This window comes from Rhinoraja longicauda, chromosome 24, assembly GCF_053455715.1.
Source record: "Rhinoraja longicauda isolate Sanriku21f chromosome 24, sRhiLon1.1, whole genome shotgun sequence".
NCBI lineage: Eukaryota > Metazoa > Chordata > Chondrichthyes > Rajiformes > Arhynchobatidae > Rhinoraja > Rhinoraja longicauda.
Genome location: NC_135976.1, coordinates 33,710,269 through 33,736,803, shown reverse-complemented (window position 1 = coordinate 33,736,803; position 26,535 = coordinate 33,710,269). Strand labels below are relative to the sequence as shown.

At 45.3% G+C, this 26,535-nt stretch overlaps 1 protein-coding gene across 3 annotated transcripts in view; it reads left to right on the top strand.

Annotated features, from left to right (window-relative positions):
* Positions 1-26,535, top strand: part of LOC144605344 (fibroblast growth factor receptor substrate 2-like) — a 58,497-nt gene that overhangs the window by 22,974 nt on the left and 8,988 nt on the right. For 2 of the 3 annotated variants that reach the window (XM_078420480.1, XM_078420483.1), the window contains exons 2-4: positions 19,428-19,535; positions 21,819-21,907; positions 24,974-25,160. In XM_078420480.1, coding sequence (XP_078276606.1) covers positions 21,842-21,907; positions 24,974-25,160 — 253 coding nt within the window. In that variant the 5' untranslated portion in view covers positions 19,428-19,535; positions 21,819-21,841. The remainder of the gene's footprint in view (positions 1-19,427; positions 19,536-21,818; positions 21,908-24,973; positions 25,161-26,535) is intronic. The other variant, XM_078420482.1, reaches the window with a different exon arrangement.

The window sequence follows — 26,535 nt, the reverse complement described above, 5'->3', positions numbered from 1 at the left end:
GTGCGGGTTTGTAGGTTATTTGGCTTCTGTAAATTGTCCTTAATGTTTAGGATAGAACTAGTGAATGGGTGATCGATGGCCGGTGCGGACTCAGTGGACCGAAGGGCCTGTTTCCACGCTGTGTCTCTAAAGTCTAAGGTTTAATATATATTAATGTAACATTAATTCTGTACATTTTTTTTAGTAACTGGTTAATTGTGCAAGTGTTCTTTAACCTTTAAATGTAGTCTTTTTTTTCTGGGTGGAGGCAAAGCATCCCGCCTGCACTCCACCCATGTGGGGAGAGACCACAGAAGATTAATAAATGCTGACTCTTCTGGTCATACCATTACTTATCCTTTATGCTGTACAAGATGACTTTGAACAATGCCACATATTGTTGCCACATCAATAAAAGGCTTGCACTCACCTGCAATCTGATGCCATTGCCATTACTCAGCTCAGCACAAATTAAAAAGTAACCAGCCACAAATTTAGAAAATTGATCTGCTTTATCAGCCATAAATATTGCATGCTCTGTTAGTCTAGCACATCCATGAGGGCACCTTAAATGGCGTACAAGAGACATCTAGTGGAAGGCAAAGGCTGATAATAACATAGTCAATTAACTTACTGCACCTCATATTTCACTTGGGCAGCTTACAACCCAGCGGTATGAATATTGAATTCACCAACTTCAAGTCACCCTTGCTTTCCCTTTCTCTGTCCCTCCTACCCTATTTCTCCGACTAGTTCCACTGCCCTCCTGATTAATGTTACTGTTTGTGTGCCTTGTGTCACCTTCCCTTGTACATTTCCTTGAACAGCATCTGCTTTGATCTGTCATTTTCACACCTTACATTTGTACCTCTATATCTCTATATAACCCTTCTATATCTCTAGTTTCTCTCTCCCCTGTCTCCCAGTCTGAAGAAGGGTCTCGTCCTGAGACGTCACCCAGTCCTTCTCTCCAAAGATGCTGCCTGTCCCGCTGAGTTACTCCGGCATTTTGTGTTTAACTTACTGATGTTGCTCAGTTACGGGATGCTGAACCTTGTAGCTAAAACTTTGCTATTGTGAACTCTATTAAAATTACTGGAAGCATTTCTAAAAATAATGGAGACTGCAGATGCTGGAATCTTGAGCAAAGAAAAACAAACTGCTGGAATGACGTAGTGGGTCAGGCAGTATCTGTGGAGGGAGTGGACAGACGATGTTTCAGTTTGTGAACCATCTGTCAATTTTCTTCCACAGATGCTGCTTGACCTGCTGAGTTCCTCCAGCAATTTGTTTTTTGCAAAATGTAATGGATTCTTTTGAACAAAATACTGTTTGGTGTTCTAACTCACACAAAAAAATGTATATTTCTTCTATTGCTTTTATAGTTGAACTATTCAGCACTGCAAAGGAGAGGCAATCAGTCCAGTTTAGACAAGCTGTAACTTTGACCAAGACCTTTCTGTTTTAAGACATAAAGAACTGTGGCATTAGTACAGTTTTTACTTGTACATTCCTTGCTGTTGAATAGTAGAAATATGGACTGACACAGCAAAATAGGACTTTTAAATGCCTCAAGTATAAAAAGTATTATTTTTCTTCGGAGATGCTATCTGACCCGCAGATTTGCTCCAGCACTTTGTGTCTATCTTAAGTATAAAGTACTTATTTTCCTCCATTGTTTTCTTTGTTTTGATCATTTTTGTTGCAACTTTCCTGTACATTTTTCCTGAATCTAATCCTTATGAAAACTAACAACAGATTTTGCTCGTCATTTGTTTAGGTTTCCATGTTTCATTTTTGAATGGTGGTGCAAATTTAAAGAAATATTTTGGGTTGTCCTAATATTAGACCCCTTATTTAAGCCGTTCTAACTTTCTAATATTTTACATTGAAAGGGCAATCCTAGAGATATATATGTGACGATTTCCGTGGAATGGATGTAGTTAGTGATGTGGATTAACATCAAAGTGTTATAGATATTGAGGAATATCTGATTGATTTATATTGCCTCAGCAACTCACTAATCTAGTTGCAAAATATCTGAAATAAACTATTATAGGGATAGGATTGTCCAATTTTGGTAAAGGTTAAAGCAGGCAAATTCTTGGTCTCAATTTATTTGAGTATCTTTTGAGACTAGAGGGTGTTGTGATATTGCTGGGACTACTTTGTGTATCCAAGAACTACTTTGTATGGCTGTGTATATAAGTGATTGGTGTGATTAGGCGGTCACTCTGGATGCAGGTGGCCACGGAATAAACAGCCTGGAGTTGAGCTCCAGCAATGTAACCTTTTACACAAGTGTACTTCGTGGTCCGGTACCTGTTGTACCTTTGTTGTGACTCTGGAAGGACCACGATGTTATCATGGTGCAGCTTGTACTCCAGGCTGTTTATTCCAAGGCTGCCTGGATCCAGAGTGACCATCGAATCACACCAATCACTTATATACACAGCCATACAAAGTAGTTCTTGGATACACAAAGTAGTCCCAGCAATATCACAACATCCCCCTTGTCTTATATATTACAACAGAGGGCATAGCTGGAAATGTCAAAGATTAGAGGGCACAGCTTTAAGGTTAGAGGGGCAAAGTTTAGGGGACATGTGCGGCAGAGTGGTAAGTGCCTAAATCACGCTGCCAGAGGTGGTGGTGGAGGCAGATATGATAGTGACAGCAAAGAGGCACATGGATACGTGGGGAATGGAGGGATATGGATAGGCAGATGAAATTAGTTTATCTCGGCATCTTGTTTGGCACCGGCGTTGTGGGCCGAAGGGCATGTTCCTGTGCAATACATTTGTGATCTAAAGTCTTCATAGCTCAAGAGTTTGTATGTGCAGTAAATGTCTGCAATAAGCTGTGAACTATTATGCAGCCCTGCATGCTTTTTTTCTTCCAATGGACATAAAAGCAAAGAACAAGGCAAACAATTTGGATTTAATTCGCCCTCCCCCACCACCACGGGTTTCACATGGTTTAAAAATATGATATTTTTGAAACTTTTATGTGATAAATTTTCTGTGCACCAACTACAAAATGGGCTTTATGCATCACTTCAATTATCTTACTTTACAGTAAACACTGAAAATGTAGAGCAAATATATCATTAAAGCAGTTTTAAGAAAATCCATTATTTAAAGGTTGCATTTTAAGGACTTTATTCCCACACAGCAGCCACTTATGTAAATATATAGACCAGCGTTGATTTCTCACCCTCCCTATATTAATCTCAAAATTATCTTGGATTAAATACTAAATGCGTGCATTGATGTCGAAACAAAGAACTGCTGATGCTGGTTAATACACAAAGGGTCACAAAGTTCTGCAGTAACGCAGCAGGTCAGGCAACATCTCTGGAGAACATGGTAAATGACATTTGGGGTCAAGACCCTTCTTCAGACTCTAAAACCTCACCTATATACGTTCTCCAGAGATGCTGCCTGAGAGAGTTAGGTAGAGCTGAAAGAGTTAGATAGAGCTCTAGGGGCTAGTGCAATCAAGGGATATGGGGAGAAGGCAGGCACGGGGTATTGATTGGGGACGATCAGCCATGATCTCAATGAATGGCGGCGCTGGCTCAAAGGGCCGAATGGCCTCCTCCTGCACCTATTTTCTATGTTTCTATGTTTCTATGACCTGCTGAGTTACTCCAGCACTTTGAAGATTAATGTATGCAAAAGCATTCAGTTAAATGTTATTGTATGATATATATATATGCTGTCCCATATAAAATAAGAACAAGCTAAAAGTTTAGTTTATTGTCATGTGTACTGAGATACAGTGAAAAGCTTTTGTTGCGTGGAAAGACTGTACATGTTTACAATTGAACCATCCACAGAGCATAGATACATGATAAAGAAAATAACGTGAATGAATGTATACTTTATTGTCACATGTGACAAGTCACAGTGAAATTCGTTGTTTGCATACCCAAGGTATGCAAATAGTCGCCAATAAAGGGCGGCAATGTTTCAAGTCGAGACCCTTCTTCAGATGAGAGTCAAGGGCTCTCTGACTCTTGGTCTGAAGAAAGGCCCCGACCCGAAACATTACCTATTCCTTTTTTCCCCCGAGATGCGGCCTGTGCCCCTGAGTTACTCCAGCATTTTGTGTCTACCTTCTCTATTTCTTTAGGGATCAAATAATTTTTTTTTAAATTACCTTTCCTTTTACTTTTTTCAATAAATGGAATTAACAACGCATTAACAATAAACTTGTACTGAGAAGTACTTATTGGCAAAGCATAACCCTCACTAAGTACAAGATAGGCCGAGCTGTTTTAAAAAAAAAATTGTTGCCAGCTAAGGCTGCTCTGTAATGTGAATTGCTGCATTCTGGTTCATCTTTCTCCAACAAATAAACCTTCAATACTCTACCAAACTCTTTTAAAAAATGAATTCTACAATCGTTCTTAAATTATTTGCCAATCTTCACAGTTTCGTCCCATGTAGAAGTATTTCTACACTGTAAATGGAAGAAGGGTTTCGACCCGAAAGGTCACCCATTCCTTCTCTCCCACAGAGTTACTCCAGTACTTTGTGCATATCTACTTAAAAATTGGGCTTTTCAGTTTTGTGGGGAGGCAACCAAATGCAAGATGTCATGTCAGAATGAACCTCAAACTATGAAATTGTGAGGAATCACAATAGTGAAGGATACATTTACAGTGTAGAGAAAAAAAGACTGCAGATGCTGGTTTTAAATCGAAGGTAGACACAAAATGCTGGAGTAACTCAGCGGGTCAGGCAGCATCTCTGGAGAAAGAGAATAGTTTTTCTGGGTCGGAACCCTCCTTCAGACTGAAAATGGGCAGCGTGGGGGAGGGGGGGGGAAGAACTAGAGGTAGGAAAAGGCGAGAACAAAGCAGGGGCGGCAACAGATGACCAAGGAAGCCCATAGTGGCCCATTGTTGGCTGGGGAAGAGGTGATAACGAAGGGAAACAAGGATGGGAATAGTGGAACTGGTAGGACGACTATGGTAGGGAATGGGGAGAGAGGGGATGCCAGGGTTACTTGAAGTTAGAGAATTCAGCGTTCATACCGCTGGGTTGTAAGCTGCCCAAGTGAAATATGAAGTGCTGCTCCTCCAGTTTGTGTGTGGAGGAAGCCCATGGCAGAAAGGTCAGTATGGGAATGGGAAGTAGCCCAATTTTAAAGTTGCAATTTAAGTAGCACTTTTCCCTAAATCCTTTGATTATAAACAATTAACTTTACAGCATTTCGGTGTTTTTGTTGTGCGAGAGTAAGACTGTACTTGACGGTGCAACGATGCACATTTTGCTTCAATGCGTTTGTATAGTTTGAACATGCCTATCTCTAACTTTGGCGGCAGCAGCGGTAGAGCTGCTGTCTTACAGCACCAGAGACCCGGGTTCGATCCTGACTCCGGGTGTTGTCTGTACGGAGTTTATACATTCTCCCTGTGACTGCGTGGGGTTTCTCCGGGTGCTCCGGTTTCCTCCCACACTCAAGTCGTACAGGGTTGTAGGTTAATTGGCTTCAGTAAAAATTGTCAATTGTCCCTAGTGTGTTGGATAGTGTTAGTGTATGGGGATCATTGGACCATGTACTCGGTGGGCCGAAGGACCTGTTCCTGCGCTGCATCTCTAAACTAAACAAAACTTTTTTTCCCTCTCTTCTTTCCACCAAAATCTGGTTGATATTCTGTTTGCTGATATTATCAACCGTTTATCAACTTTCCTGCAGATGTTGCATTCTTGTGGGTAAAAATGAACAGGTACAAACAATCTTGAAAACAGGAGGGGGTGTGAAAACTATGTGTGGAACATTGAGTGCTTTCACTACCTTGGTCTTTGCAAATGAGTCATAGTCGAGGGAGTACGTATTGCCTAACTTACCTTGACTCACCAATGACTGATTCTTACCTATGGTGTCATAGCAATTCAATTTCTAATACCTGCAGTCTTGTACCTCTCGATCAGTTAATGTTAGTGCAGGGAAACCCTACCTACCACTTTAGCACATTGTAGTTCTCTTTACAATTGCGGTTTAAAGATTTTGTTTCTTCTTCGCAGTAAAGCAAACTTTGCAGCTAACAGTCAGCTTAAACAATTTGAGTGTACTTTAGTTTAGAGCTACAGTGCAGAACACAGGCCCTTCAACCCACCGAGTCCGCGCTGACCAATGATTCCCGCACATTAGCACTATCCTACACACTCGGGCCAATTTACATTTTTTTTTAACTGAAGCCAATTAACCTACAAACCCGTGTGCATTTGGAATGTGGGAAGAAACCGGAGCACCCAGAGAAAACCCACGCGGTCACGGGGCGAATGTACAGGCAGCAGCCATAGCCAGGATCGAACACGGCTCTCTGGCGCTGTAAGGCAGCAACTCTACTGCAGTGTTACCGTGCCGCCCATAATGTTAGAACATAGAACAGTACAGCGCAAGAACAGTTCTTTCGGCCCAAAATGACTGTGCCGAACATGATGCCAAGACCAATTCCCGTGTGCCTGCATATAATCCATGGCCCTTCATTCCCTGCATATCCATGTGCCTATCCAAAAGTCTCTGAAACGTTCCTATCCTATTTGCCTCAACCACCACCAACCCTGGCGGTGTGTTCCAGGCACTCACTACCCTCTGTGTGTAAAATGAGACTTGTTCTGCACCCCTCCTGTAAACCTTGATACAAAGCACTAGAGTAACTCAGCAGGTCACGCAGCGTGTCTGGAGAACATGAATAGACCGTATTTTGCGTTGGGATCCTTCTTTAGACTTCAATCTCCAGCACTTTGTGTCTTTTATGAAACCCAGCATCTGTATCCTTGTGTCTACAGTTAAATTAATCTTTGGGGAGCAGATAGCAGATCCCTGTGCAAACCACAAGGCTAAAAAGCGTAGGAGCAGAATTGGACCATTCTGTCCTCGAGTCACTGGAGATGGTGTTGGAGGGAAGGATGCTCCTCCAACTGTGGAGCATCATGGACAATACAGCTCACCCCCTCCATGACACACTAGTCAACTGAGGAGCACCTTCAGCCACAGGCTGGCTCCACTAAGATGCGGCACAGAATGCCACAGGAGATCCTTCTTCCCTGTGGCTATCAAACTGTACAACTCCTCACCCTTCCTTCGCGGGGTGGACTGAGACTGACTCCCCTCCCCACCCCCCACCCTCCTCCCCAATCTTTACACATCCCCAATCCTGGACTTTCCACTTGTCACTTTAATTTCATGTATCTGATTATGACTGTTGACAGACCAATTTCCCTCCTGGGATAAATAAAATTCTATCGTATGGTATCGAGTCTACGCCGCCATTCGGTCACGGCGGATCTATCTTTCCCTCTCAGCCCCAGTGTTCCGCTTTCTCCTCGTAAACTTTGATGCCCTTGCTAATCAAGAACCTATCAATCTCCGCTTTAAAAATGCCCAATAACTTGGCCTCCATTGCCGCCTGTGGCAATGAATTCCACAGATTCACCACCCTCTGGCTAAAGAATTCCTCTTCATGACAATGATGCATGGCAATGGTGTAGATTTGCAGCAAATAGATTATAAATCTTGAGTGCTGTGTTTACAAACTTCTTATGCTGCTGCCAGTAAGAATTTAATTATTCAGTTTCAGTACATTTGGTGATTAAGGGTGGCACGGTGGCGCAACAGTAGAGCAGCTGCCTCACAGCACCAGAGACCTGGGTTTGATTCTGACCACGGGGTGCTGTCTGTACAGAATTTTATACATTCTCACTGACCGCGTGGGTTCTCTCCGGGTCCTCCAGTTTCCTCCCACACTCCAAAGACGTACAGGTTTGTAGGTTCATTGGCTTTGGTAAAAAAAATTGTAAATTGTGTAGGATAGTGCTAGTGTACAGGAATCACCGGTTGGTGCGGTCGCGGTGGGCCGAGGGGCATGTTTCCCTGCTGCAGCTCGGAAGTCTAAAGTCTAAACACACTTGACTCCAGCTGCAAGTCATGGAGTGCAACTGTTTGCTAATGACACAGGATAAGCACGGCTCTAACTCATCTTGCATTACTGGAAATGGTGATAGTCCTGTAACCACTCTGGTTTACTGTAACAACATCATCCACAGAGGCAGAGCCCATGTGTGAGGAGGGCAGCTGTATGTTGTTGCATTGTCGGCTTCTTCCACAATTCAAGGCTTTACCGTCCCAGTTGTTGCGAGCTACAAGAGTTTTATGTTATGCGGATGTAGGAAATAAATGGTCTTTTATGGTGGTTTGAAACATTGGCAGAGTGGCGCAGCGGGTAGAGCTGCAGCCGCACAGCGCCAGAGACCTGGGCTCAATCCTGACCTCGGGTGCTGCCTGTGTGGAGTTTGCTTGTTCTCCGTCTGACGGTATTGGTTTGCTCTTGCATCCCAAAGACATGTGGGTTTGTAGGTTAAGTTGCCCTCTATAAATTGCCCCTAGTGTGTAGGGAGTGGATGAGAAAGTGGGATAGTGTAGAACTCATGTGAACGGGTGATGGATTGTCGGCGTAGGCTCGGCGGGCCGAAGAGCCTGTTTTCATGCTGTATCTCGAAACTAAAGTAAGAAAGCGGGCAAAGAAACTGCAAACTTAGGAAACTTAGGAAATGTCAGCAGGTCTGACTCGTGGAGATGAACCATCTGAAAGATAGCAAAGCCTATTATAACCCAAACTGACCACTCATTAACAAAATGAAAAGCAGATGGTGGAAACAGTCAGCAGATTGAAAGGTATTTGCAGACTCTGATATTTCAAGTGTGGACCGTTAAGAATTGTTTTGTTCACTGACCCACTCATTTCAGATTAAAAAATTTTTTTTAATGGATTTGCTGGAATTAATTTGAATCTGGCCGATTGTCTCGACATTTGGTATATAAATAATGAATGTGCCACCTCTTGGATTCACATCAGCAGCACACACATGAGTCTATTAACTCTGATCCACTTCACTTGATTATGTCTTAACACACTTCCTATTCATATGCACTTAAGCTGGTCATGACGAAGGATAATCCAAAAGTCCCAATAGGAAGGTGCAGAGGTAGAGCACCAGAGGCCTGGGTTTATCCTGACTATGGGTGCTTGTCTGTACAGAGTTTGTACGGATTTCTCCCCATGACCTGCATGGGTTTTCCTCCTGGATCTCCAGTCTTCTCTCACACTCAAAAGACGTACAGGTTTGAAGGTTAATTGGCATGGTAAAATTGTCCCTAGTGTGTGTAGATAGTGTTAACGTGCAGGGATTGCTGGTCAGCACGGACTTAGTGGGACGAAGGGCCTGTTTCCGTGCTGTATCTCTAAACTAAACTAATAAACTAAACCGTGTAGAGTCTGACAGTACTTTAGTGTTTTATTGTTGGGAAATATTGTAGCAATTGGAATAAAAAATAGCATTCATTCTGAATAAGGATTCCAATTTATTCCTTTTCTCTGGAGATGCTGCCCGAGCTAAGTTACTCCAGCATTTTATGTCTATCTTCGGTATAAACCAACATCTGCAGTTCCCTCCAACACACTGAGATAATCATTCCTTGTTTATGTTGGTCATTGCACTCCATCAAACACATGGGGCATCTTGGTCGGCAAGGAGGAGTTGGGCTGAATGGCTTGTTTCCATGCTATATAACTATGACAAGGTCTATATTCTTTTGTTTTCTTGCACTCTCTAAGCAAAACGAGAATCTTCAGGTGTTATGTGCAACATTGCATTCAGCATTCATCAGCCTGGTCACAGCAGACACAACTACGTTTTGCAGTGTTATCTTCATTAGTTTCGTTTATTGTCACATGACCCGAGGTACAATTAAAAGCTTTTTTGTTGCGTGCTAACCAGTCAGTGGAAAGACCAAACATGATTACAATCGAGCCATCCGCAGTGTACAGATATATGATAAAGGGAATAACGTTTAGTGCAAGGTTAAGCCCAGTAAAGTCCAATTGAACATAGTCCGAGGGACTCCAATGAGGTCGATAGTAGCTCGGGACCGCTCTCGATAGAATGGATCAATTGCCTAATAACAGCTGGGAAGAAACTCCCTGAATCTGGAGGTTTACACACTTCTATACCTTTTGCCTGATGGGAGAGGGGAGAAGAAGGGTGAGACTGGTCCTTGATGATGCTGCTGGCCTTGCCGAGACAGCGTGAAGTGTAGATGGAGTAAATGGAAGGGAGGTTGGTTGGTGTGATGGTCTGGGCTGCGTCCGATTATTTCTCTATGGTGTTAGTGGAGACGGAAGTTTTAGATTATCACATCTAGTTGTAAGGCAGTCTTTACAGTTAAGGACTGATTCTGCTGAACAGTCATGCATCATCACAGTCTGCTGATACTTTTCCCAGTCGTGTGTCTGTCCATTTGCTTGTGTTGCTTTTTCTGGGAGATGTACTGATTGCGGTTGATAGGGTGGGTTTGCTGAAGCCTTGCTTGGTGGAGTGCCAACCTATTGTTGAGACTCCAGAACATTCCTGAGAGTGGTTTGATAATATGGTCACCAGTTTGTTCTTCTGTTCTCTTCCTCCAAATTAAAGCAAACCAAAATCCCACAACCGCGCACCACAATATTGCTGGTCTTTAATATTTTCCACTTTTTTTTTCTGTTGTTTTATTTGTTTGAGCATTGTGCCGCACCCTAAAAGTCAATGAAATTCATTCTTCGGTCTGTGCCATGTGATTCTCTGCTGCTCAGAGATGAGTTTGGGCAGCGCTGTTTAACACTGCTAATTCCCCCCTGTAAAAGTGGATTCCTGCCTGCTGCCAACACTCATTGTTTAGGTGAAGATTGCTACCATATCTCCAAGAGCCCTGTGAGTTAGACAGGGGACTGAGTAACTAAATGGTGTTAATCCACTTTTCCATCTTGCACATACGACTGCTTACCAGCTTAGCATTTATTTGTCAGGTGTCGTGCTGAAGGAAGGTTCTGACTGTCATAAGTCATAAGGAATAGGAGTAGAATTAGGCCATTCGGCCCATCAAGTCTACTCTGCCATTCAGTCATGGTTGATCGATCTCTCCCTCCTAATCCCATTTTCCTGCCTTCTCCCCATAACCTCGGACACCCGTACTAATCAAGAATCCATCCATCTCTGCCTTAAAAAATATCCACTGACAGCCTCTACAGCCTTCTGTTAAAGTTCAATTCTAATAGACAGACAACAATACCATAAAGTGGTAAAACAGTCTTTATTACGCCAGCGGGAGTGGGAGAGCTGCAACTAGTATTTTTTTTTAAAAAAATTTAATTTTTTATATCAAAAAATACTTTATTCTAGTAATAAATATCATTTACAAAACATCTTTTTTAACAAGCCCATCCGACATTTCCGGAGGTTACATTCGATACAGGCATTCACTTAGACATTTACTTACATTTAGACATTTACCCAGTATCCCTTATTTGGAGGGGCGTCTCTCTCCACCACACCCTGCCCCCCCATGTCCAGCAGCGGAAGGACCCTAGACTGTGGTCCTCCCCCACAGGGCCTTGGCGTTGGCTGCACCAAGCTTCAGAGCGTCCCTCAGCACGTACTCCTGCAGTCTGCAGTGGGCCAGTCGGCAACATTCCTTGACGGACATCTCGCTCCGCTGGGAGGCCAACAAAGCTCGGGCAGACCAAAGAGCGTCTTTCACTGAGTTGATGACCTTCCAGCAGCACTCGGTGTCAGTCTCCGAATGCGTCCCTGGGAACAGTCCGTAGATCACAGAGTCCTCTGTGATGGAGCTGCTTGGAATGAATCGCGACAGGGACCCCTGCAGACCTCTCCAGACTCTTGGCAAATCCACACTCTGAAGAGGTGGGCCACCGTCTCCTCTCCGTAGCAGCCGTCCCGAAGGCAGCGTGCACCGGTAGTGAGGTTCCGGCGGTGCAGGAAGGATCTGACTGGGAGGGCTCCCCTCACCGCCAGCCAAGCCAGGTCTTGGTGCTTGTTGGTGAGTTCTGGCGATGAGGCATTTTGCCAGACAAGCTGGGCAGTCTGCTCTGGGAACCACGCCACAGGATCCATGGAGTCATTCCCCTGCAGTGCCTGCAGGACGTTCCGTGCTGACCACTGCCCGATGGACTTGTCAAAGGTGTTGGTCCGGAAGAACCTTTCCACGAACGACAGATGGTTCGGCAATGTCCAGCTGACTGGCCCATCCTTCGCAACACCGGGGACAGGTAGAACCTCAGCAGGTAGTGGCACTTGGTGCCCACGTGCCTTGGCTCTATGCTCCGCAGGATGAGGGCGACGTTGGGCACGCTTTTTCCCCCGTTTTCTGCCGACTTGTGCATTGTGGCTCGTCTCACCCGGTCCATCGCCGACCCCCAGATGAAGTGGAAGATGGCCCGGGTGATCCCCTTGGCGTAGGAGGGAGGGACGGGCCACACTTGCGCCAAGTACAGCAGCCCCGAGAGCACCTCACACCTGATGACCAGATTTTTCCCCGTGATGGAGAGGGAGCGCTGCTTCCACAGCTCCAGCTTCTTCCCCACCCTGGCTATCCTCTCCAGCCCATTTTTGTTACACGCCTCAGCCTTCCCGAACCAGATCCCCAGCACGTTCAAGAAGTCGGGCTTGATGGTGAAGGGGATGGAATATCGGTCGGGCCAGTTGCCAAAGAGCATGGCCTCGCTCTTCCTGCGGTTTACCCTGGCCCCCGTGGCCAACTCAAACTGGTCGCAGACGCTAATCAGTCTGCGGACTGACCCTGGATCTGAGCAGAAGACGGCGACATCGTCCATGTACAGGGAGGCCTTGACCTGAGTGCCCCCACTGCCTGGCAATGTCACTCCTCTTATGCCCGCATCCTTCCTGATGGATTCGGCGAAGGGTTCAATGCAACAGACGAACAAGACAGGGGAGAGAGGGCAACCCTGCCTGACTCCAGACCTGACGGGGAAGCTGTCTGATTCCCACCCATTAATTTGGACTGCACTACAGATATCGGTGTAGAGCAGTTGTATCCACTTCCTGATTCCCTCCCCAAAGCCCATTTTGGAGAGCACGTCCCTCATGTACGTGTGCGATATCCTGTCGAAGGCCTTCTCCTGGTCCAAGCTGACCAGGCAGGCATCCACCCGTCTATCCTGCACGTAGGCAATGGTATCTCTCAGCAGCACCAGGCTGTCTGAGATTTTCCTGCCAGGTACAGCACAGGTTTGGTCCGGGTGGATCACCTGTCCCAGAGCAGACTTGACCCGGTTGGCGATGGCCTTAGACAGGATCTTGTAGTCTACATTCAACAATGTGATGGGTCTCCAATTCCTTATGTCGTTCATCTCCCCCTTCTGCTTGTAGATTAGGGTGATGTTGCCCTTCCTCATAGAGTCTGACACGCTGCCGGCTAGAAGTATATCGTTGTACACTTCCAGCAGGTCTCTGCCGGTAAGCCATCGCCTCCGGGAGTTTTACTCGAGTCAAAGGAACGGATGGAGCCAGTCAGCTCCTCCAGGGTCAGTGGTTGGTCCAGACTCTCCCGCTTGCTGTCGTCCAAGACTTCTGTGATGGAGGACAGGAAGTTCTGGGAGGCGGTGCTCTCTGTGGTCTTTTTATCGTACAGATCCTTATAAAAGGATCTGCAGATCTTTAGCATATCTGTCTGCGAGGATGTTACCGAGCCGTCCTCCTCCCTAAGGCTTTTGATCACAGAGCTCCCCCTGTGAACCTTATGGAAGAAGAAACGTGAGCACGTCTCATCCTGCTCAACATGGCGGACCCTGGACCGGAAGATGATCTTGGAGGATTCAGAGGTAAAGAGCCGAGCTTGCCAGCCCTTCAACTCTCTCAGTTCCTCCCTCACATCCACCCCTCTCTTCTGCAGAAGGAGCAGTTGCTGCAAATCTGTCTGGAGTTGACACAATTCCCTCTTATCCTGTCTTGCTCTCTGAACACCTTTGGAGACGAAGAACTTCTTGATGTTCTCTTTTGTTGCCTCCCACCAGAGTGTCGGGGAGTCAAAGAGGGGCCTCACAGTTCTCCAACATGTGTAGTCCCTCTTTAGCTCCTCAACGTTCTCCGGGGTCAACAGCTCCACATTTAACTTCCACGTCCCTCTGCCCGCCTTCCGGTCCTCCTGTAGGTGACAGGTGGCCTGAAGGAGGCAGTGGTCAGAGAAGAACACCGGCGCAAGGTCGGTGTGTCTGACCGTGACGGCCCTCGATGTGAAGAGGAAGTCTATCCGGGACTGGGCTGAACCGTTCGGTCCTGACCAGGTGAACCGCGGCTGGGCTCCGCCTGCAGGGTCGCTGAAGGCGTCGCGCAGCTTTGCATCTTTCACCATCTCCACCAGGAGTTTGGAGGTGCCGTCCAGTCTGTGGTTGGCATGCCGGATCGTCCAGCCGCATCGATGATGCAGTTGAAGTCACCGGCCAGAACGAGCGGTCTAGACGTGGCCAGCAGCGGTGGGAGCTGCTGGAGGACGGCCAACCGCTCGCTCCGCCTGGGTGAGGCATATTAGCAGCCACTCGAAGACCCCAATCCCTTACAGAGTGTTTCAGCAACCTTTTTATGCACCAAATACAATGGGTTTTTAGAAGTGATAACAGAACCAGACACCCCAGACAGGTGGTCTTGCAAGAGGATGGGAGTTCAATGAATCATCACCCACTATCATTGACCATTGTCCAAGGTTAACAATTGAGTATATTAACATAAACACATCTTCCTAGTGCTCAACTTTAGAGTGATTGTAACGAGGCTCAGTCTATTAACATAAACACATCTTCCTGGGGCTCAACCTTGTGGTAATTGTTTAAGAGGCTCAAGTCTACTCGGTGCTCTTCTGTATCCGTATCCTGTCCTTTGTAAGATTACAACACCCCTTCTGCAATCTCAAGCCAGCATCTACACAGAGGTAGACTTGCCAGCATCTGAGGTATGCATTTTAATTTAGTGACAGTTCATCTTCATGTAGCATTTGGTCACATACACCTTAACCCTTAAATCCCCTTTTCTCCTTTACACTTCTGTGGCAAAGAATTCCACAGATTCACCACCCTCTGACTAAAGAAATTTCTCCTCATCTCCTTCCTAAAAGAACGTCCTTTAATTCTGAGGCTTTGACCTCTAGTTCCCACTAATGGAAACATCCCACTAGTGGAAACATCCTCTCCACATCCACTGTATCCAAGACTTTCATTATTCTGCATGTTTCAATGAGGTCATCCTTCTAAATCATCCTTCTAAACTCCAGCGAGTACAGGCCCAGTGCCGACAAGCGCTCATCATAGGTTAACCTACTCATTCCTGGGATCATTCTTGTAAACCTCCTCTGGACCCTCTCCAGAGCCAGCACACCCTTCCTCAGATATGGTGCATACAAATTGTTCACAATATTCCAAATGCGGCCTTGCCAGCGCCCTACAGAGCATCAACATTACATCCCTTTTTTTGTATACAAACCCTTTTGAAATAAATGCTAGCATTGAGTTTGCTTTCTTTACTACTGATTCAACTTGCAGATTGACTGGGAACAATATACTTCATTAAAAATCAGAGACAAGTGGAAATGCCTGGGACGCCCTGCAGGGGATGGTAGTTGAAGTAGATACATTAGTGGCATTAATTTTGGATAGGCACAATAGACAATAGACAATATACAATAGGTGCAGGAGTAGGCCATTCAGCCCTTCGAGCCAGCACCGCCATTCAATGCGATCATGGCTGATCACTCTCAATCAGTACCCCGTTCCTGCCTTCTCCCCATACCCCCTCACTCCGCTATCCTTAAGAGCTCTATCCAGCTCTCTCTTGAAAGCATGTATGTGAAGGAGATGGTTTATGAGCAGGTAGATAAGTGATGGTCTTGGCATCATGTTCGGTGTTGGGTGGGGGGGGGGGGGGGGGGGGGGGGTTTGTGGGACTGCACGCCGATAAATCCCAAGGATTGCTGATCTATGTCCCTGAGTTTAGGTTTATTATTGTCACATGTACCAGGATACAGTGAAAAGCTTTAAAGGACACAAAGTGCTGGAGTAACTCAGTGGGTCAGGCAGCATCTCTGGAGAACATGGATAGGTGACGTTTCACAGAGTGCTGGAGTAACTCAGCGGGTCAGGCACCATATCTGGAGAACATGGATTGGTGACAGTCAAGCCATCCACATTGTACAGATTGGTGAACATGGATTGGTGACCCTTCTGAGTCTGAAGAAGGGTCTTGACCCAAACCGTCACCCATTCCTTCTCTCCAGAGTAGCTGCCTGACCCGCTGAGTTACTCCTTTATTTTGTGTCTATCTTCAGTGATAACAACTTGCAATCTACACCACCGATTCTGGTGATGCGGCCCAAATGTTTTAGTCATTTTCCTGAAGATACAGAGCTAGGTGGGATTATGAGTAGAATGTAAAGAAGGTTCAAGGGCATTTGAAGTAAATGAGTGGGCAAGCGTATGGGCAGATGGAGTGCAATTAGCACAAATGTGGGTGATTCACTTTGGGAACACAAAACAGAAAAATCCAATTTTCAAATGGTGACAAATTGAGAAATATTGAAGTTCACAGGGACCCAATGTCCTTGCACACAAGTAGTTGAAAATTAACCTTCAGGTACAACGTGTAATTAGGGAGAGAAATCGTGTGCTGGCCTTCATTTCGATATAAGTAAAGGAGTAAAGATATCTTGCTGCAATTATATTTGGCCTTTTGTACACAGTGTTGCTCCCCTTGCCCAAAGTGAATGTATTTGCCGTAGAGTGAGTTTAGTAAAGATTCACGAGATTGGTTCCAGGGATGGTGGCTTTGCCAGAAAAGGAGGGATTGTTTAGCTTAGTTTATTGTCACGCGTACCGAGGTACCGTGAAAAGCTTTTTGTCATGTGCTATCCAGTCAGCGGAAAGATTACAGTCAAGCCATCCACATTGTACAGATTCATGATAAAGGGAATAATGTTTAATGCAAGATAAAGTCCGATTAAAGATAGTTCGAGGGCCTGCAATGAGGTAGATGGGAGGTCAGGACACCACTCTAGTTGGTGATAGGACGGTTCAGTTGCCTGATAACAGCTGGGAAGAAACTGTCCCTGAATCTGGAGGTGTGCGTTTTCACACTTCTGTACGATATGATAGAACTTTATTTATCCCAGGAGGGAAATTGATCCGCCAGCAGTCATGAAAAAAAATAAAAATTAATGAAACATGAAATTAAAGTGAGGAGCAGAAAGGCTTGGGGGATGTGCAAAGAATAAGGGGGAGTGGGGGGGGGAAAGGAAGGGGAGTCAGTCTCAGTCAACCCCACGACAGATTGGGGAGGAGTTGTAAAGTTTGATAGCCACAGGGAAGAAGGATCTCCTGTGGCGTTCTGTGCTGCATCTTGGTGGGACCAATCTGTTGCTTAAGGTGCTCCTCAGGATGACCAGTGTGTCATGGAGGGGGTGAGCTGTATTGTCCAGGATGCTCCACAGTTGGAGGAGCATCCGCCCCTCCAAGACCACCTCCCATAAATCCAACTCTGCCCCCAGGACCGAGCCAGCCTTTCTGATTGATGAGTTTGTTGATCCTATTGGCGTCCGCGGCCTTCGCCCTGCTGCCTCGATTGGTAGAACATCTGCAGCATCTTACTGCAGATGCTGAAAGAGCGGGGTCTTTTCAAAAAGCACAGCCGGCTCTGTCCCTTCTTGTACAGGGCCTCGGCGTTCCTGGACCAGTCCCGTTTACTGTTCAGGTACAGTCCAAGCCTGATGTGAGGGGAGAAGGAGTAGTGCCCAGGGTGAGACTGGTCCATGATTAGGTGACAGATTGTCACAGACTTTAGCTGTGGTGGAGAAGAGCTTCGCATTCTCATTGTGTGTGTATGTAGTAAATGCTTGGAGCAGACACCGACCGGCTTAATGGACTCCCTGCATACTGTTTGTTGATCAACAGATTTCCAAACTGAATTTTTAATATATTAAATGCTCAGTCAAGATCTTATTGTGAGTGGAGCGGACGCAAGGGGTCAAATGGATGACCTCTGTTATTTGTGTTGTGAAGAAGGGTCTCGACCCGAAAAGTCACCCATTCCTTCTCTCCAGAGTTGCTGTCTGTCCCTTCAGCTTTATGTGTCTATCTTTGGTTTAAACCAGCATCTGCAGTTCCTTCCTACACTGTGTTCAAGTTTAGTTGGATACAATGTGGTAACAAACCCCTCGGCCCAACGAGTCCGCCCCGACCAGCGATCCCTGTGCATCAGCGCTATCCTACACACGAGGGGCAATTTACAACCTTTACTGAAGCCAAATTAACCTACAAACCTGTGTGCCTTTGGAGCGTGGGAAGAAACCGGAGCAAACCCAAGCGGTCAAGGGGAGAATTCTACTTTCTCTCTCAACAATACAAGAATGGATTTTATTGATTTCTAAGCCTCAGATTTTGTTACAGCATTTAACTCACTAGATTTCACTTCCATTTCTCCTCATGGCCCCTGCCCCAGCCCTAAATCAATGGCTGATTACTCGAATAGATGCTCAGGATTGTGAAAGTCCATTCTCAATTGGATGTATTTCATATTGGGTGGTGGATATAGCTTGGTAATTGGCCCCCATGACACAGAACAGAAAGCCCAACGGCGTTCCTTTTGCTCTTGTATAACGTCGACACAAATGATCCTTCGGAACGGCTGATCTTTAGACTTTTGAGATACATCGTGGAAACAGGTCCTTCTGCCCACCGAGTCCACGCCGACCAGCGATCACCACATACACTATCACTATCCTACACGCAAGGGACAATTTATAGCAGCCACTTAACCTATAAGCCTGTATGTCTTTGGAGTGTGGGAAGAAACCAGAGCACCCAGAGAAAACCCATGCAGTCACAGGGGAAACTTACGAACTCCACTCAGACAGCACCTTTAGTCAGGATTGAACCTAGGTCTTTGGCGCTGTAAGGCAGCAATGTGCCATCCTATCGTTGATTTTAGAGTCGAAACATAGAGTTAGACCTGTTATCTGATGTTCATTGTCAGATATTTGCTATAAATTTTCATCAGAATTGTGTTATATTTAATTAAAAATATCAGGAGTTAAATTTAAACAAAGGGGCAAGTATTTGTTTTGCATGTCTATGCAGGGAATGGAGTGATGTGGATCATATACAGGCAGATGAGATTAGTTTATCTTGGCATCATGTCCAACACAGACATTGTGGGTCAAAGGGCCTGTACCTGTCTGGTATTGTTCTATGTATAGGAAGGAACTTCAGATGCTGATTTAAAACCGAAGATAGACACTAGAGGCTGGAGTAACTCAGCGGGTCAGACAGCATCTCTGGAGAAAAGGAATAGGTGACATTTCGGGTCGAGACCCTTCTTCAGTCTGAAGAGGGGTCCTGACCCGGAACATCACCTATTCCCTGTTTCCAGAGATTCTGTCAGACCCGCTGAGTTACTCCAGCTTTTTGTGTCCATCTGTAATGTTCTATGTTTTATTGTTATTCATGTCTCATTGTTAAATGTTCTTAATTAAAATGATATTTGAACACCATCTCCCTTGGGGGAAAGTGCGTAAAGTGTTCTACCATTGCTTCACCCCAGGTTGACGGCACATGTGCTGTATGATGGCGTGAGTTTGTTTACCATGACTCCAAGCGGAGGCATCTGGAACTGAGAGTGGGCAGCTTACCCACTAATGGCCAAGACTAGGTAAGAACAAACAGCATGATCCCCAAATCACCAGCTTGCACTCGGGCAAATGTATTGAGTAACAAACAGTTACAGTTAACGTACCTGTAATTCATAATGTATATTGTATAATAACAGGAGTATTGAATGCTGACGTAATATAGCTCTTCGGGCTAACGGAATCAAAGGATATAGGGAGAAAGCAGAAACGGGGTACTGATCTTGGATGATCAGCCATGATCATATTGAATGGCAGTGCTGGCTCGAAGGGCCGAATGGCCTACTCCTGCACCTACTTTCTATGTTTCTATGTAATAAAGATCTTTCAATGCTGAAGTTTTGATGTAGAAGAGATGGGGAAAAAAAGGCTAAAAAGTTGGTGAAATGCCAATAATCAGTAAACTTTTAGTTTAGTTTAGTGCGGAAACAGGCTCTTCGGCCCACTGAGTCTGCACCGACCAGCGTTCCCCGCACACTAACACTATCTTGCACACACTAGGGATAATTTACATTTATACCAAGCCAATTAACCTACATACCTGTACGTCTTTAGAGTGTGGGAGGAAACCAAAGATATCGGAGGAAACCTTCACAGGTCATGGGGAGAATGTACAAACTCCGTACAGACAGCCCCCTTAGTCAGGATGGAATCTGCGACTGGCGCGATACGGCAGCAACTTGACCGCTGCGCCACCACGCTGCCCTACACAGGAGCTTAGAGGGAAACAAATGTGGGGACACGTTGTCACGGGGAGATGGCAAGAAAAATAGTTTAGAATGCAATTAAAGTACAGAAGCTTAAACATAGGGGGAGGAAGGAACTGGAGTTCTAGAAGGAAAGTGGGGAAAAAAGCTTGAGTGGAAAATGAATTCTGGCATGAACATCTTGAATCAAGTGGTCTGCTTATAAGCTGTGCAAGATAAAAATTGGTATTTAAGATGTTGCAGATTAAGAATTGGTTGCTAATTGAGGCCCAATTAGATTTTTGTAAAGTCCCAACCTGAAACGTCACCTATCCATGTTCTCCAGAAATGCTGCCTGACCCGCTGAGTTACTCCAGCATTCTGTGAAACGTCACCTATCCATGTTCTCCACAGATGCTGCCTGACCTGCTGAGTTACTCCAGCACTCTGTGAAACGTCACCTATCCATGTCCTCTAGAAATGCTGCCTGACCCGCTGAGTTACTCCAGCACTCTGTGTCCTTTTGATTTTTGTAAGGCTCTGTATTTGTATGGGAATGGACCAGGGTTTGTGAATATATCAATAGTTGAGTTTGCATACATATAAACCAAAGGAAAATTAATATCAGAGTTAAAACACTAGGGGAATACTTAAGATTGACTATTCACTCCATCTAAATTAACTGCTTTCTGATCTTTACAAACTATATTCTGACGGACATGTTCAAAAAATAATTTTAATATCAAATGCGCTAATGTATATTAGTTTAGTGTAGAGATACAGTGCGGAAACAGGCCCTTTTGCCCACTGAGTCTGCGCCGACCAGCGATCCCCGTACACTAGCTCTATCCTACACACTAGAGACAATTTACATTTATACCAATCCAATTAACCTACAAACCTCTACGTCTTTGGAGTGTGGGAGGAAACTGTAGATCTCGGCGAAAACCCACGCAGGTCACGGGGAGAACGTACAGACTCCGTACAAACAAGCACCCGTAGTCGGGATTGAACCCGGGTATCTGGCAGCGACTCTACCTCTGCGCCACAGTGCCGCCCTAATATCTAATACCAATTTTCAAAGCTAATACAAACCGTTGTCAACTACTAAAACATCTGTTTTGCAGTAGCCCTTTAACTAATCTCAGTGAGGGGAGGTGCTCAGCAGGAGAGGAGCAGTAAGTGGAAGAGGTTAGTGTTACAGTGATTCAGAGGGGCGAGCCTTGCGGGAGGCTTCTGAGGCATACTGAAGGAAACTGTGTAGGTTGGGGAACCCACTGGTTGCCCGGTAGCTCTTTACAGAATAGTTTTGGGATGCGGTTAATTAGTCTGTTCTCAGTTGGCAAAACTGAGGGAAGAGAGATCTGTCCTCAAACGGTGTTTGTTAAGTATTGCTATTTAAAACAGATTTTTGCGTGTTACAGATTTTTTACACAAATGCAAAAACGAAAAAAAAAAACTGTCTTAATGCGTTGTAAACTTTTACCACTTTAAACAAAGTGGAGCTCGAAAGAAGAATCCAGTGTTTATTATCTCAACGGTTAACTTTTTTTCCGTATTGTCTACGATGGGTGGGAACTGCGGAGATGACATGTGTCGACGTTAACTTGTCTTATTCAGAGATCAGCTGGTGTGCTGAAGCCATGGGGAGTTGCTGGAGCTGTCTGGATAAAGACACAATCTCCGAAAACCACCCCACCAAATTCAAGGTAACATCTCGCCTTCCACAATCTAATACAATTGAGCTTTAAGAAAATAAATAAGTTTGTTTGAAGGGAGATCCGTTGTTAATATTTTCCCTGTTTTTCGGAACTGGAATGCATTTTAATCAAGTTGGGCAACTCAAATTATTTTAATTTTTTTTCCTGTTTGTGGGCTGTGTGAAGAGTTGATCTCATTTAGCAAAGTGGTCCAGTGCAGATACCAACCAACTTGATGTTCTGGTTTGGCATTTTCCCATCGACTGCCACCGTTGTAAACTTCCCGACATATGAAACCAAACCAGGACTGTCAGAGGTTAAGAAATAAAACTGTGGATAGTGGTAGCATAGAACAGTACAGCGCAAGATTGGGCCCTTTGGCCTGCAAAATCACCGCCAAATGACTTAAACTAATCTCTGTCTGTGGTTAATCTATCTTCCTCCATTCCACGCATTGCCATGTGCCTATCTAAACGCTTCCAAAATACCACCATCGTATCTGCCTCCTCCACCACCCCACCCCTGACAGCACACTCCAGGCATCCACTGTTCCGTGTACATATAAAAAAAACTTACCCCGCACATCTCCTTTAAACTTTGTCCCTCTCACCTTAAAACTCTGCCCTCTAGTCTTTGACATTTCTGTCCTGGAAAAAAATGGTTCTGATCGTCTACCCTCCATGCCTCTTATAATTTTAGAAATGTATCGGGTCTCCCCTCAGCCTCCGGTGCTCAGAGAGCGTTGAACATGTTGGTCTCGTTTCAGTAGCTTTATGCCAACGTGTCCTGAACTATTTTCAACGCCATTCCCTCATCTCCCCTCTCCCATAAGGCAAGAGGTACAGAAGTGTGAAAACGCACACCTCCAGATTCAGGGACAGTTTCTTCCCAAGTGTTATCAGGCAACTGGAATTTAGAAGGGTGAGAGATCTTATGGAAACCTATAAAATTCTTAAAGGATTAGACAGGCTAGATGTATGAAAAATGTCCCCGATGTTGGGGGAGTCTAGAACCAAGGGTCATAGTTTAAGAATAAGGGGTAGGCCATTTAGGACTGAGATGAGGAAAAACATTTTCACCTAGAGAGTTGTGAATCTGTGGAACTCTCTGCCACAGAAGTCAGTGGGGGCCAATTCAGTGGATGTTTTCAAGAGAGAGTTAGATTTAGCTCTTGGGGCTAAAGGAATCAAGGGATATGGGGAAAAAGCCGGAATGGGGTACTGATTTTTGGTGATCAGCAATGATCACATTGAATGGCGGTGGTGGCTCGAAGGGCCAAATGGCCCACTCCTGCACCTATTTTTCTACGTTTTCTAACTGAACCATCCTGTCACCATCTAGAGAGTGGGCCTGACCACCCATCTACCTCATGCAGATCCACAGACTATCTTTAATTGGACTTTGATAGACTTTACCTTGCACTAAACGTTATTCCCCTTATCCTGTATCTGTGCACTGTGGATGACTCGATTGTAATCATGTATTGTCTTTCTGCTGACAGGTTAGCACGCAGCAAAAGCTTTTCACTGTACCTCGGTACACGTGACAATAAACTGAACTAAATGTAGATAAATGCTCCAAACTGCCCCGTAGTAGGCAGTGAAGCCTGAGGAGGTGTTTCAGGGAAATTAGATGAAGCTGTTGTGAGAACCTGGGTTTTGAAGAGTTTTTTCATGGAGAGGGGGTCGTCTCCTGAATGTAACGTTGAGACTAAGACCCTGCTGTTGCTGATGGAAGAGAGGACATCAGAGAAGGAAGGGTCAGTAGCCAGAATATTCAACGGCATAACATGTGTTGGCATTTGAACAAGAAATGAGGAGCATGTCTGTGGAGTACCTGTAAACATGAAAAATATTTTTGAAGTCTCTCTACTGTGCAATGGGAAGTTGTTGCAACTTGATAAGGGCAGCTTTTAAACTTTAGAGATACAGCACGGAAACAGGCTCTTCGGCCCACCGAGTGCACACAGACCAGCGATCACCCCGTACACTAACACTATTTCACACACTGGGGACAGTTTTACAATTTTACCAAAATCAATTAACCTACAAACCTGCACGTCTTTGGAGTGTGGGAGGAAACCAGAGAACCCTGAGGAAACCCACGCAGGTCACAGGAAGAACGTACAAACCCTGTACGCCAGGATCAAACCCGGGTCTCTGGTGCTGTGAGGCAGCAACTCTACCGCTGCGCCACCGTGCCACCTTTAGCTTGTAGGCCACAGGTAGGATGGAGCAATAAGGTTCTGGATGTTTTGGATTTGTAGATTGATTGGCCTCTGTAAATCACTCCTGATGTGTGGGGAGTGGATGAGAAAGCGGGATGACATAGAACTAGTGCGAACACGTAATCGATGGTCAGCGTGGACTCAGTGGGTGGAAGAGCCTATTGTCATGTTTCATCTTTCCATTCAATTCAATAAATAAGGGGAGATCATAAGCCTGGTAAAGATGTATTAAAAGTTTAGCTTGATGATATCTGGTAGCATCTTTATTCACAAGATTGTTCAGTCCCCAACATTTCCCCAAATCCTTTCCAGCTATTGATACTGAGGAATGTTAGTTTAGTTTACTTTAGAGATACAGTGTGGAAACGCCCATTGGCGCATTGAGTCCATGCCAGCGATCACCCCGTACTCTAACACTATCCCACACACTACGGACAATTTACAATTTTCACCGATGCCAATTAACCTCCAAACCTGTACATCGTTGGAGTGTGGGATGAAACTGGAGCACCCGGAGAAAACCCACCTGGTCACAAGGATAACATACAAACTCTGTACAGACAGCACTCGTAGTCAAGAACAAGCCTGGGTCTCTACCGTTGCACCACTGTACTGCCCTAGGCTTGTTGGCCACGCGGTCACAGGGAGAACGTATAGACAGCGCTCGTAGTCAGGATCGCTGATCTCTAAAGTCTAAAGACGAACAAAGGGTGACAAAATAAAGCACGGCAATGTATTTATTTGTATTTTGTCTTTGAGTATTCTGTATTTGTATTTTGTCTTTGACTGAGTAAACCCTGTGCGTAGCGTTGGCCTTGCGATGCTGAAGCGTGTGTCCTGTCCTGCAGGTGACCAATGTGGATGATGATGGTAATGAGCTGGGCTCTGGGATCATGGAACTGACCAGCTCCGAGTTAATATTGCACACCAGGAAACGTGATGCTGTCAGGTGGCCGTACCTCTGCTTGCGGCGCTATGGTTACGACTCCAACCTCTTCTCATTTGAAAGTGGAAGAAGATGCCAAACCGGGCAAGGTTGGTTTTGTTGTCACCTGGTTGCCAAACACTTTAACTCCCCTTCCCATTCCTGCACTGACCTCTCTGCCCTGGGCTCCATTGTCAGAGTGAGGCCCCACACAAATTGCAGGAACAGCACCTCATATTTCGTTTGGGCAACTTACAACTCAGTGGTATGAATATTGATTTCTCTAACTTAAAGTAACCCTTGCGTCCCCTCAATCTCCGTCTCTCCCCCACCCTAGTCATCGTACTAGTTTCATTGTCGTCCTGTTGAGTTTAATTATCTGTATAATACTTTATCACCTCGACCACAGCCAACAATGAATCATTGTGGGCTCCACCTATCCTTGATCATCGTTACGTTTGTACACATCTTTCATTCATTTGTTCTATGTCTCTCTGTATCACCGTCTATATCTCTTGTTTCCCTTTCCCCTCACTCTCAGTCCTTAGAGGGGTCTCGACCCGAAACATCACCAATTCCTTTTCTCCAGAGATGCTGCCTGACCCAGCTGATCCTCCAGTTTTTTGTGGCTGTCTTTGGTTTTGTATAGTCAGTGGAAATCTTCATTCAGGTCACAGAATTTCTTCGACATTTTTTTAGCTTGTAAACTTTGCAAAACCAGTCCTTGGGTAGAAACAAGGAACTGCAGATGCTGGTTTATACCAAGGACAGACACAGAGGGCTGGTAAGAGGTGGGGTCTCGTGGACAGTGCCTCCTGCGAGTGTGGGGACCCAACACAGGCAGTGGAGCACAGAGTCACCAGTTGCCCCAAATACCGGCCACCGAATGGTGAACGAGGTCCGATTGACCTGGACTATGACACGTTGGCCTGGCTCGCCTCAACGGAGCTGCAGGTCTAAAAGACATACGACAGAAAGAAAGACACAAAGGGCTGGAGTAACTCAGCGGGTCAGGCAGCATGCCTGGAGAAAAAGGATGGGTGACGTTTCAGGTTGGGACCCTTCAGATAGAAGAAGGGTCCTGACTCGAAACATCGGGTCATGTTTTGTGTCTGTCCCGTTTACTTGGGGATCTCCTACCTTCTTCAGACTTTATTTTTGTCTTCTGATGTCCAATGTAATAAATGTCTGAAGAAGGGTCTCGACCCGAAAGGTCACCCATTCCTTCTCTCCTGAGATGCTGCCTGACCTGCTGAGTTACTCCAGCATTTTGTGAAATAAATACCTTCGATTTGTACCAGCATCTGCAGTTATTTTCTTACACTATCCAATGTAATAAAAACCTGCTCCAATCCCTTCAGTTGTTGGAACCAGAGCGAAGTCTTTATGTTACAGACACGATGAACCGTTTTCAAATTCAGTGGAAATGTGATTGGACGTGTGTTGACATTTGTTCACACACTTAAACGTGTCGTTTCTGTTTCT